The sequence below is a fragment of the Homarus americanus genome, unplaced genomic scaffold (genome assembly GCF_018991925.1).
Source record: "Homarus americanus isolate GMGI-L3 unplaced genomic scaffold, GMGI_Hamer_2.0 scaffold23070, whole genome shotgun sequence".
Classification (NCBI taxonomy): Eukaryota; Metazoa; Arthropoda; class Malacostraca; order Decapoda; family Nephropidae; genus Homarus; species Homarus americanus.
The window spans coordinates 19,893-34,349 of record NW_024726067.1 but is presented as its reverse complement, the minus strand read 5'-3'; the positions used below and the strand labels follow the sequence as shown (position 1 = coordinate 34,349).

Below are 14,457 nucleotides of genomic sequence, written 5' to 3'. Positions count from 1 at the left end.
GGTTAAACCCTCTGAGGACGATGGTTTAACCCTTTGAGGACGATGATTTAACCCTCTGAGGATGATGGTTTAACCCTTTGAGGTTGATGGTTTAACCCTTTGAGGACGATGGTTTAACCCTTTGAGGATGATGGTTTAACCCTCTGAGGACGATGGTTAAACCCTCTGAGGACGATGGTTTAACACTTTGAGGACGATGATTTAACCCTCTGAGGATGATGGTTTAACCCTTTGAGGTTGATGGTTTAACCCTTTGAGGAGGACGATGGTTAAACCCTCTGAGGATGATAGTTTAACCTTTAGAGGATAATGGTTTAACCTCTCAATGATAATAGTTTAATCCATTGTTCACCTCATAACTACCAATTACAGGGTGTGTGTGTGTGTGTGTGTGTGTGTGTGTGTGTGTGTGTGTGTGTGTGTGTGTGTGTGTGTGTGTGTGTGTGTGTGTGTGTGTGTGTGTGTGTGTGTGTGTGTGTGTGTGTGTGTGTGTGATCTTCTTCATAACGACCACTAACAAGGTGTGGTTGTTAGAGATACATGAAGTGTTTTATATTCAAATTAGACTTAAGTTTTTCGAGGTAATTAAAAGAGCCAGAAAGTAAACCGCGAGGTAATGGTTAATTCTGGTGGTAATTATCCCGAAATGTTACGAGTCGAGTGTTGTGGGTGTGTGTGTGTGGGTGACTGGGTGGATGGGCGGATGGATAGATTGATAGATAGATGGATGGATGGATGGATGGATGGATGGATGGTTATCATATCGGTTAAACAGGAAAGTATACAGACACAGTACATAATAAATAATAATAATGGTTGCCCCTCGTGTAACGAGGATGGCCGGCCCTAGGGCCACCTAGGCGTGAATTTGTTTAAGGTGTAGGAGCTGTCGCCAACACAACAACCACACCCTAAGTTAACGAGCTGCATGACCCAGTGTCAAGGAATAGTCCGAGAAGACCGCACTGGTTAACCATTACACCGGAATTCGATCCGCAAATCGATTAACATCCAGGTCCTCAATTACTGCTGGGTAGACAGAGGCAAATGGTGTAAAGAAACTTGCCCATAGTTTCACCCTGCCCGGGGATCAAACCCGGGTCCGCTCGCTTGCAAGGCGAGCACGCTGACCATTACACCACAGGTCGTCAGCACAGACCTTCACACAATGTATACACAGACAGTACAGGTATACAAACGACAATAATCAATAAAAGGTAAAAAAACAAACCCACGATTACAGATGTTTCTTGTTTAACATTTTAACTTTTGTCTTGGTAAATGATTTAGTGAGGCAAGATTAAACGAATCATGAGTTGAAGTTCTGGATTAACTAAAGCTTAACCACCGTTAACCTAACCTAACCTAATTCTAGCCTAACCTAACCTAACCAAATTCTAACCTAACCTTACCTAACCAAACCTAACCTAAGCTAATTCTACCCTACCCTAACCTAACCTAACCTAACCTAACCTAACCACCCAGGTAAAATAAACAAGGTATCTAATAATCTTCAGGTAATTCTACTTTCATTTGTCTTAAGAAAGTGTTTAGATATGATAACACGACAATAAATCTTCCTCTCAGTCTTCCTCTTACTCTTCCTCTTAGTCTTCCTCTCAGTCTTCCTCTAGGTTGTCCTCTCAGTCTTCTTCTTAGTCTTCCTCTCAGTCTTCCTCTAGGTTGTCCTCTCAGTCTTCTTCTTAGTCTTCCTCTCAGTCTTCCTCTTAGTCTTCCTCTCAGTCTAGCTCGTCTGCCAGTCACTACACTGCTACAGTCTTAAATATTACACCGCCTTGATAGCCACATCACGGAACAGAGTAAAGCCAAGAACAGCAGCGGGTTTGTTTATGCAGAAAGGTCAATGTTGAGACTCTGATCAACATTGTTTAAATTTGTCTGGTGAACCTCTGAAAATGTTAGATTTTTTATTTATTTTTTTGATTGATTATCTGTTTGTGTGTGAGTCAGTGTCGAGTACTGGTTAGGTTAGGTTAGGTTAGGTTAGGTTAGGTTAGGTTAGGTTAGGTTAGATAGGTCTAGTTTGGTGAGGCTAGGTTAGGTTAGGTTAGGTTAGGTTAGGTTAGGTTAGGTCTGGTTTGGTTAGGCTAGGTAAGGTTCACATTATCTCACTTCTCTCTACTGACTTTCACTGACGTCTACAATAATATACAGGTAAATTAATTCAAACCAAAATATGTATCCATCTATTACTGACGTCATTATAGCACTAATTAATATCACAATTATGACATTATAATATTTTTTTGCCTAATGAGAGTTGTCCATTAGGTGAATTAAATGACCAAGCTTGACACTTTTTAGCACTCAACCGTGGTGCTGGGGGTCCCTGGTACGACCACACTGAAGGTCTGTACCACACACACACACTTGTATGAGAGAATGTCATAAATTTGCCTCTAAATATACGTTTAATCGACATATATTCAACTGTTTATTAATGACTAACACAATTAATCATTTTGGTACTTAATGTTCCAGGTGAGAGAGAGAGAGAGAGAGAGAGAGAGAGAGAGAGAGAGAGAGAGAGATTCTTGCTTTAATTAAGATCCTTCCATCAATTTGTAACATGTAAGAATACGTTCATCATCCACGTGGTTGGCAACAGTAAACACAGGGTCCTGAGGCGCAGTACAGTACAGTAATTACCTCGACGTGCACTACAGTACAATACAGTACAGTACAGTACCTCGACGTGTACTACAGTACAGTACAGTAATTACCTCGACGTGCACTACAGTACAGTACAGTAATTACCTCGACGTGCACTAGAGTACGGTACAGTACAGTACAGTATTTACCTCGAGGTGCACTACAGTACAGTATAGTACAGTACAGTAATTGCCTCGACGTGCAATATAGTACAGTACAGTACAGTACAGTGCAGTACGGTACAGTACACTACAATAATTACCTCGACGTGCAATACAGTACAGTACAGTACGGTACGGTACAGTAATTGCCTCGACGTGCAATATAGTACAGTGCAGTACAGTACAGTACAGTACGGTACAGTAATTGCCCCGACGTGCAATATAGTACAGTGCAGTACAGTACAGTACAGTAATTGCCTCGACGTGCAATATAGTACAGTACAGTACAATACAATAATTGCCTCGACGTGCAATATAGTACAGTACAGTACAGTACTGTACAGTACAGTACAGTACAGTAATTGACTCGACGTGCAATATAGTACAGTATAGTACAGGACAGTACAGTAATTGCCTCGACGTGCAATATAGTACAGTACAGTTCAGTACAGTAATTGCCTCGTCGTGCATTATAGTACAGGACAGTACAGTACAGTAATTACCTCGACGTGCAATATAGTATAGTACAGTACAGTAAAGTACAGTTCAGTAATTGCCTCGACGTGCAATATAGTATAGTACAGTACAGTAAAGTACAGTACAGTACAGTACAGCACAGTACAATAATTGCCTCGACGTGCAATATAGTACAGTACAATAATTGCCTGGACGTGCAGAACAGTACAGTACAGTGCAGTGCAGTACAGTACAGTACAGTGCAGTACAATGCAGTAAAGTGCAGTTTAGTACAGTACAGTGCAGTACAGTACAGTGTAGTACAGTACAGTACAGTGCAGTACAGTACAGTGCAGTACAGTACAGTGCAGTACAGTACAGTTCAGTCTAGTACAGTACAGTACAGTACAGTACAGTGCAGTACAGTACAGTACAGTTCAGTGCAGCACGGTACAGTGTAGTACAGTACAGTGCAGTTCAGTACAGTACAGTACAGTGTAGTACAGTACAGTGCAGTACAGTACAGACAGTACAGTACAGTACAGTGCAGTGCAGTACAGTACAGTACAGTGCAGTACAGTGCAGTACAGTACAGTGCAGTACAGTACAGTGCAGTACAGTACAGACAGTACAGTGTAGTACAGTACAGTGCAGTACAGTACAGACAGTACAGTACAGTACAGTGCAGTGCAGTACAGTACAGTACAGTGCAGTACAGTGCAGTGCAGTACAGTACAGTGCAGTACAGTGCAGTACAGTACAGTACAGTACAGTACAGTACAGTACAGTGCAGTACAGTACAGTACAGTACAGTAATTGCCTTGACGTGCAATACCTCCAGAAATAACTTCACTCCTGGACAGCTTCTCACCTGCCTCCATCAACACTCGGTTTGGGAGACTCGAAGAAGATGTCCTTTTATGTATTTTGAAATTAGACATCAAGGAAATGGTCTGTCGCGTTGCATTTATTTCTTGGCGGAGGAAATACTTAGTTGTTATTAGAGCTACAGCCTGAGGAGATGAAGAGGTGTGTGTTGTGTTTCTGATGAACGAGGACAATGATGTGAGAGATAAACAAAGGAATAAATAATAATGAGAGGAAGAGGAAAATCAAGTATATGGACATGTAGAACCTATCAGGTGCTGCCCAGTGTCCCCCCTTGCCTATGTTTAGCCATTCCCCAAGTCCCTCTCCCCGACTCATCCTCACCACTGGGATATCAACATAATCAAAAGTGACAATTTCTTTTCGGAAAGAAGTAGGATCAGTGTTGAACAGTGATGAACAGTGTTTAAGCCAGTGAATTCAGCACTAGACAGTACCAGTGAGAGCCGTGACCCACCAGTGAGATAAGCACCCCTGGGAACCGACCACCATCTTCTGACCAGACGGTGTTGATCACTCCACCCTGGGAACAACAGTGGGCCAGCTTTACACCTGACTACGAGATAACAACACCCACACCACACGGTGTCTCCATGACCATGTGAGGTCCTTCATATTAATACCCGAGGAAGAGTTACTGCACCACGTGAACACCACACCACCCGGTGTCTCCATGACCACGTGAGGTCCCTCATATCAACACCTACGGACGAGTCACTACACCACGTGGCCTACGTGACCTCACACAGTATGGCAAGAGACCAGCCCGGGCCATCAACTGCAAACTATGATAATTTGTATGTTCAGTTCATGTTCCTTCTCCTTTCAGTAGAGAAAGCTTTTGTTAAATGACCCACCCACCCCATGTCTTTGTATGTAATAAGTCATTTTTGTCTAATGTATATTTTCAGCCTTCGGGCTGCAGAACTTTCTCAATAAACCGTTAATTATTATTATTATTATTATTATTAATATTATTATTATTATTATTATTATTATTATTATTATTACACACACACACACACACACACACACACACACACACACACACACACACACACATTTCAACTATAACTACTAAATTATGTTGTATAATCGATTAATATAGTATTAGACTAAACAGGCAGACAGACAGACAGACAGACGACCTTCGACAATAGCTATTAGTCATTCTGTATCATCAAATAGTACGATATTTCAACTGGCAGACAGACAGACAGACAGACAGACACAGATAATAAGAACTTTAAATATCTCTAATAAATTATAATGTCTAATCATATAGTACAAGAAACAGACAGACAGACAATCCAATTTCACCACTAACTACTAAATCGTGCTGTTTTGTGTATAATAAAAAACTACAATATTCTCCTCACCATTTACATTTCTGATAACGGTAAAATGTCACGCAATAAAGTCAGTCTCGTGATTTTTTATTAAATTTTTAGTCAGACAAGTAAGTAAACGGTGCTCTGTAAGGTGACTGGCTATAATATGTAAGAATCATTATGTTAGTGTAAGTAATAATATGCGTTAATTTTGATGTGATAGAAGCAGCAGATGTGCGAAAAATCCGAAAATGTCCGAAAAATCCGAAAAATGTAAAAAAAAAAAAAAAAATCGGTAAAATGTCCGAAAAATCCGAAAATGTCTCCCAAAATCTGTAAAATGTGCGAAACATCCGTAATACAGTATGACAGGTAAAGTGAAATAGATCTGAAAAATTCAGCAAATATTCTGCTCTGTGACTAACAAAACTAAGACACTGAGTAATTGGCTGACTGGGAAAATGACTGACTGATTGGCTGACTGACCGATTGACTGGCTAACTGATTGACTGGCTAACTGATTGACTGACTGACCGATTGACTGACTGACCGATTGACTGGCTAACTGATTGACTGACATGCTCCTCCCACCCTAAACACCCCACACCCACACACTTGCTCCCCCACATCCACACACATGTTCCCCCACACCCACACACACACTTGTTCCCCCACACCCACACACTTGATCCCCCACACCCACACACTTGTTGCCCCACACCCACACGCTTGCTCCCCCCATACCCACACACTTGTTCCCTCACACCCACACACTTGTTCTCCCACACCCACACACTTGTTCCCCCACACCCATGCATTTGCTCTCCACTTTCATACATACCCATACACCTGCTGCCCCACCCAGTACTCCCCACACACCTGTTGCCCCAACCAGTACTCCCCCACACACCTGCTGCCCCATCCAGTAACTCCCCCACACACCTGCTGCTCCCCACCAGTACTCCCCATCCAGTAACTCCCCCACAAACCTGCTGCTCCCACCCATTACTCCCCACACACCTGCTGCCCCCCACACACCCCTGCCCCACCCAGCTGCCCCACACACCTGCTGCCCCCACCCAGTAGTCCCCCACACACCCCTGCCCCCACCCAGTACTCCCCACACACCTGCCCCACCCAGTACTCTGCCCCCACAGTGCCCCCACCCAGTCCCCACACACCTGCCCCCCACCCACACCCACCCAGCTGCCCCACCCAGTGCTCCCTCACCTGCTGCCCCACCCAGTGCTCCCCCACACCTGCTGCCCCCACCCAGTACTCCCCCACACCTGCTGCCCCCACCCAGTACTCCCCATACACCTGCTGCCCCCCACCAGTACTCCCTCACACACCTGTTGCCCCCACCCAGTACTCCCCCACACACCCTGCCCCCACCCAGTACTCCCCCACACCTCCTGCCCCCACCCAGTACTCCCACACACCTGCTGCCCCACCCAGTATACACCTGCTGCCCCCACCCAGTACTCCCTCACACACCTGCCCCTTCCCTACACCTGCTGCCCCACCCAGTACTCCCCACACACCTCCCGCCCCCACCCAGTACTCCCCCATACACCTGCTGCCCTTTTCTGGTAAAAAAAAACATCAGCAAGTGAACCCTGATCTTAGGATGTCAGGAACACAACCCCACAGCTGGCAAACTTCCCTCACTACAGAAGGTTACACGCTAAATATTTCGTGCCGTGAATTCGTCATGAGTCACCTGTTTGATCAGAAACATCCAGGTTCATGCACACGGATTGTTGTCTCTCTCTCTCTCTATCTTACGTGTTAAAAGAATTTACTGTACACGTAATGAGAGGGGCGGGAGGGGTGAGCAGTGGATCCCTCTCACAACCCCAAGTAATTGTATTTAGCAGTTAATAGGTCAGACCACCCTCTAGGCTGCTGTTCCACTCACAGGTTCTCCCACCATCAACAAACTGCACCAGACTATGTAATTATTTACTGAACCTGTGATTAATCGCATATAAGACGAACAGCTCAGGGACCAAGCGGACGGGATTATTATACATATTATACAAGGGAACAACTGAGTCGATATGTCTGTCTGGGTGTGAATCCTGGCCTTTGGCTGTAAAAGACATAAGCAGGTTGGAAGTGGGTGAGAGGCTGGTGTGCGTGAGAAGCGGGATGACTAATTTAAAACCCGGAAATAAGTGACACGCAGAAATTTATACAGTGTTAGTTACGGTTTGTTGAGGAGATTGGGGTGTGTCGGTGGTGTGTGTGTGTGTGAGAGAGAGAGAGAGAGAGAGAGAGAGAGAGAGATATGTACATGACAAGACAACATAGCATCAAGGAGGGGTAGGGAGGGTTGCGGTGATGGACGTGGTGGTGATGGCTGGTGGTATGAATGACTGCAGTGACCATAAATAGATATCTTAGGAGTACCGCTGAGGAACACCTGAATTATAACAGGTAGAGAGAATGAATGACAGCCGCTGATGGCGAGTCGGTCATGATTCTGATCACCGCCACACAGGTAAACATTGGAAGGTGTGAGAAAGATAGACTATTATAAGATATACCTGTGTGTGTGTGTGTGTGTGTGTGTGTGTGTTACAATAAACACCAATATAATGATGACAACTACAGAAACTAACGTAATATTAAGTTAAATATAAATGTTTGTTTCATTAGAATATATTTCACAACAGCATTCAACAATTAGTTTATGTCGTAATAAATTGTATCTGTTTCTTTTACTGTGATATTGTTTTAACACATATTGTCATAGTTTTTTCCTCTATTGTTTGAATACACGTTTTGCTTTATTGTAGTATATTAAATAATTTTTTGCGCTTGGTAACATGTTATTCAGGTGAGCGGCGGCCCAGTGGATACAGCTCTCGCCTCGTGTCCTAAGGTTCACTGGTTCCCGCTCGGGGCTCCCTTAGTCCACCCACCCGTGACTATGAACCAGAATCACCTGCCTCATCCCATGCAGGTTGACCGGGACGAACTTCTACTGTTGACTGTACTGGGGGGATGATGCGGGCGAGTGTAATGCTGGTCACACTGCCTCCTAATGTACCGAAACCTAACCTAACCGATTCCAACCCTAACCTAACCTAACCTATCATGAGAGGTACGCTATATATATATACAGAACATTCACCTGAGTTCGTCATCACAGGTAACAAGATAAGCGCCCAGTAGTAGACAGGTGAGTCAAAGAGTGTGTCAGTGGTGGCGTTTACTTAAAGGTTTGTTCCACTCGAGACAGACAGACAGACAGACAGACAGACAGACAGACAGACAGACAGATGGTACACCCGATGCCTTGGCCCACCTCCACAAAGCCTACATCATTTACTCGGAAAATTAGCTAATCAACTCACAAAACATCAGCTATTTCAGTTACCGCCGGAGATAAGGACTTCATCATATATCTAAGAGAGAGAGAGAGAGAGAGAGAGAGAGAGAGAGACTGTTTCTTGGTTAAAGTTGCCCTATTTATCAACAAATCGTCTTGGTGTGGTTATGGTGTGATGTGTGTAGTGGTCAATACTCCCTCCCGTCAGGAATTATTGACGATAAGTTGAACTAACACAGTATAGAGACACATGAAAGTCTTGGTAGGAATTTCTTGTTATTTTTGTTTTATTATTATTATTATTATTATTATTATTATTATTATTATTATTATTATTATTATTATTATTATTATTATTATTATTATTGTTGTTGTTGTTGTTTGTGTTGTTATTATTCTTGTTATTGTTATTATTATTGTTGTTATTATTATTGTTATTGTTGTTGTTGCTGTTGTTGTCATTGGTGTTATTTTATTGTTGTTGTTATTATTGTTATTTCTGTTGTTATTATTGTTTTTGTTATTGATGTTATTAATAGGACAGTATACAGAGGTGAATGAGCCAACTGTAGACATTAGAAGACATTAACTGTACATTGTGTATAGTGAAGATAATCTGAAATTAATCATGTAAATATATATGAACCTAACCTAACCTAGCCAACCCTAACCTACCCTAACCTAAGCTAACCAACCCTAACCTAAGCAACCCTAACCTAACCTACCCAAACCTAACCAACCCTAACCTAAGCAACACTAACCTAACCTACCCTAACCTAACCTAACCTAACCAACCCTAACCTAATCTGACCTAACCTAACCAACCCTAACCTAAGCAACCCTAACCTACCCTAACCTAATCTAACCTAACCTAATCTAACCTAACCAACCCTAACCTAACCAACCCTAACCAACCCTAACCTAACCAACCCTAACCTAACCAACCCTAACCTAACCAACCCTAACCTACCCTAACCTATAACGACTCAATTATAAACACACAAAAAAAAATCATAAAAATCTTCGTAAAATTAATGTGATTTTTTTTCTCCTTTCAAAATCTCACTCTAAACCACATATGCAAATTAGGGAGATGATGACGTAGTTATGTGTCTATGATGTCTTGTTGCCTTTGATATTTACAGTATCTCTTTATGTCTTTGTTAATATTTTATTCATTTTTATTACTTCTCTTTTATTACTGTTTTTGTATCCCCTTATCTGTCTCAGTATAGACGCGAGGATAGATAACATGTGGTAGGCATCAGCTGTGTTTGTTTATGTTTATCAGCTGTGTTTGTTTACGTTCATCAGCTGTGTTTGTTTACGTTCATCAGCTGTGTTTGTTTACGTTCATCAGCTGTGTTTGTTTATGTTCATCAGCTGTGTTTGTTTATGATTATCAGCTGTGTTTGTTTATGTTTATCAGCTGTGTTTGTTTATGTTTATCAGCTGTGTTTGTTTATGTTTATCAGCTGTGTTTGTTTATGTTTATCAGCTGTGTTTGTTTACGTTCATCAGCTGTGTTTGTTTACGTTCATCAGCTGTGTTTGTTTATGTTTATCAGCTGTGTTTGTTTATGTTTATCAGCTGTGTTTGTTTACGTTTATCAGCTGTGTTTGTTTACGTTTATCAGCTGTGTTTGTTTATGTTTATCAGCTGTGTTTGTTTATGTTTATCAGCTGTGTTTGTTTACGTTTATCAGCTGTGTTTGTTTATGTTTATCAGCTGTGTTTTGTTTATGTTCATCAGCTGTGTTTGTTTACGTTCATCAGCCAATGCTTGCGTTTATCAGCCGTGTTTGTTTACGTTTATCAGCTGTGTTTGTTTATGCTTTATCAGCTGTGTTTGTTTGCGTTTATCAGCTGTGTTTGTTTACGCTTATCAGCCGTGTTTGCTTGGCGTTTATCAGCTGTGTTTGTTTATGCTTATCAGCTGTGTTTGCTGCGTTCATCAGCTGTGTTTGTTTATGTTTATCAGCTGTGTTTGTTTATGTTCATCAGCTGTGTTTGTTTACGTTCATCAGCTGTGTTTGTTTACGTTCATCAGCTGTGTTTGTTTATGTTTATCAGCTGTGTTTGTTTATGTTTATCAGCTGTGTTTGTTTATGTTCATCAGCTGTGTTTGTTTACGTTCATCAGCTGTGTTTGTTTACATTTATCAGCTGTGTTTGTTTACGTTCATCAGCTGTGTTTGTTTACGTTCATCAGCTGTGTTTGTTTACATTTATCAGCTGTGTTTGTTTACGTTCATCAGGTGTAGTGCCAGGTGTGTTTGTAGTTGTAGGTGTCAGCAGTGTTTGTATATGTGAGGTGTTAGCAAGTCATTCGGGGCGCCTCACCTGGCTGCCACCACAGACAAGGCCTAACACCTGTCTCTACTCAGTCCTAAGTGGGATTTATCAATAAGTCACTTTCTCTCGTGTTCTCTCCTTCACTAATATGTCCAATACTCTGAGTGTATACTGTACCTCTACCGTCTGTGTATATTGTGTGTGTATACCTGTACTGTTTATGTACATTGTTTGTATACCTGTACTGTATATATTGTTTGTATACCTGTACTGTATATATTGTTTTTATACCTGTACTCTCTAGGTATATTATTTGCATACCTTCATCAACATAGTGTATAACAAAACTCACTCGGAGGATTAATATACTAGATTTAATTACGTCAAACACAAAATCTTATTAACAGCGAATACAAGTGAGACTCAATTTATCACTTAATGTCACTTGAAGGGAAAATCCTATTGAAGTTGGAGGTTTCAGGTTGGACCAAACTTGATGGTTTTAAAAGAGTCAGCTGGGGTGAGTCGTGTTGTGTGTGGGTTGGTTAATACCGTATAGAAAACTCAGGTCAAGTGACAGTGACAGGCAGACAGACAGACATTGCTCACCAGGTATAGGACAGACAGACAGACATTGCTCACCAGGTATAGGACAGACAGACAGACAGATATAACTCACCAGGTATAAAACAGACAGACAGACATTGCTCACCAGGTATAGGACAGACAGACAGACAGACAGACATGGCTCACCAGGTATAAGACAGAGAGATACACAGCTCACCAGGTACACACAGGTAGGAAGGGGTCGTAAACTAGTACAAAAGAGCCGGAGGTGAAACATAACATAACTATGAAACTCACTCACTCATGGTGGAGAGAGAGAGAGAGAGAGAGAGAGAGAGAGAGAGAGAGAGAGAGAGAGAGAGAGAGAGAGTGGTGGGAAGAAAAAGTGCACAACACGAAACAGAATCCAAATAAAACGAATGAAGGTAAATGTCATGACGCACAGAGAGAGACCAAAGGAACACACACACACACACACACACACACACACACACACACACACACACACACACACACACACACACACACACACACACACTCCAACGCCCTAACACAGAGCATCACAGTTTACTGTACACAGCTCCACAGCATATCCCCTAATACACAGCCCCAACATTATCCCCAATATAGCAGCCCCAACACAGCTCCAACATATCCCCAAATTACAGCCCCAACATATCCCCAACACAGCCCCAACACATCCCCAACACAGCCCCAACACACCTAGAGTGAACAAGAGAAGGGAACAAACAACCTTGTCTCTCGCCCCCTCAGCAACAACAACAATACAATCTCTGGCACCTGTAATTGCTTTATTTCCCTCAACATTAAGTAAAAAACAACATACTATTAAACCCTCAAAGATCCTGGTTTCATCCTTCCCCCCCCAACCCATCCCTCTCACCTCACCCCTTCCTCTTTCATTCCTCCCTCCCCTCTATCCATTCTCCCTCACCCCTTCTCTCTCTAACACCGCCCTCCTCCCTCTGCCTCACCCCTTCCCCTCCAAACCTCTCCCTCCCTCCCTCCCTCAGCCCTCCAACCTCTCCCAACCCCCTCCCCCATCCTCTAACCTCTGGATATGCAAATTAGCCTCCCAGAATTCTCGTGTTGAGGAAAAAAGCTCAGGTCGTTTACTTACCTGTCATGAATAGTAGTTGTAGTAGGAGGAGGAGGAAGAGGAGGAGGTGGCGATGCGTCCCAGCTGTTCTCTCTTGTAGCATTGTTGTGGTTGGCTGACTGGCTGACTGGATGACTGGCTGGTTCACTGACTGGCTGACTGGTCCACTCTATACTGATAATGTTTCAGTTTTTTTTGTCGATTGTTATTTATTTTCCTCTCTTTTTTTTTATCTTCAACAGTGATGTGAATTTGTCGTTGTTGTCTTGTTGTGTTAATTAAAGACGAATCCTTTTCTCTCCCCTTGTGGCTGTGTTCTGTGGTGTTGTGTTTGGGGGAAGAATTAGTCCTTCCTTCGTTGAGGGTGTTGGAGGTATGTTTTGGCTGTAGATTCGATGAGGTTGTGGTTGTGATGAGTTGTGAGTCTCTAGGGTGGTGAGAGATGTGATTTTTGTCTCGTGCAACACAATCAAGAGCCTCTCGTTACTCCCTGGTGGTGGTGGGGGGGTTCAAGAGCCTCTCGTTACTCCCTGGTGGTGGTGGGGTTCAAGAGCCTCTCGTTACTCCCTGATGGTGGTGGGGTTCAAGAGCCTCTCGTTACTCCCTGGTGGTGGGGCCCAAGAGCCTGTTACTCCCCGATGGTGGTAGTCTCAAGAGCCCCTGTTACTCCCTGATGGGTGGTGGGGTTCCAAGAGCCTCTCGTTACTCCCCTGCAGGTGGTGGGGGTCCAAGAGCCTCTCGTTACTCCCCCTGGTGGTGGGGTCTGTTAAGAGCCTGTTACTCCCTGATGGTGAAGTCTAAGGATTTCTGTTACTCCCTGATGGTGGTGGGGGTTCAAGAGCCTGTTATCTCTCTGGTGGTGGTGGGGTTCAAGAGCCTCTCTGTTACTCCCCCCCCTGGTGGTGGTGGGGGTTCAAGAGCCTCTCGTTGTTCCCTGGTGGTGGTGGGGCTCAAGAGCCTCCTGCCCTTCAGTTCGATATTTATTTTGAGTCTAAAGTTGGAAAGTTTTGTCTTGATCTGTGAACCTTTATCTAATGGCTGTGTGTGTGTGTGTGTGTGTGTGTGTGTGTGTGTGTGTGTGTGTGTGTGTGTGTGTGTGTTCTAATATCTTAATAAACTTTAATTATATCCTTTTTCTATAAACACAATATTTTCCTTTCCTTTATATATTAAACACTATGACGCCTTTCACGTAACTCAACTGCCAATATTTCTTCGTTTTAGTTTCTAGTATTTTAAGGTTATGAGAACTATAGAACGATCTCTATCTCTGTGTGTCTCTTTTGTCTCTCTGTCTCTCCTTAAGTGATATAATCGTCACTTCGTCTCACTTACACCGAATCATTGAACACTTATGTACATTGACCTCCTGTGTTAAGACATATACTGTGTTTACTCTTTACCACCACTCCTATAGCACCACACACACACAGGTAGAGAATACCTTATTTACCTTATGTTTCTCCTCGTGTTGGTATAGTAATTAACACAAACTTCACTCGACGCCACAGGTATTATTTTAGGTCATATGATTGGTCGACGCAGGTATTGGTTTAGGTCATATGATTGGTCGACGCAGGTATTGGTTTAGGTCATATGATTGGTCGACGCAGGTATTGGTTTAGGTC

At 42.9% G+C, this 14,457-nt stretch overlaps 1 protein-coding gene across 1 annotated transcript in view; it reads right to left on the bottom strand.

Annotated features, from left to right (window-relative positions):
* The window catches only part of LOC121865341 (zwei Ig domain protein zig-8-like), a gene marked incomplete at its 3' end in the record, with an annotated part of 36,479 nt that extends 23,040 nt beyond the window's left edge, over nt 1-13,439 (bottom strand). The window contains 1 exon segment of the mRNA XM_042364682.1: nt 12,851-13,439. Within this exon segment, the coding sequence (XP_042220616.1) occupies nt 12,851-12,932 (82 nt within the window).
* Nucleotides 13,440-14,457: the final 1,018 nt, after the last annotated feature.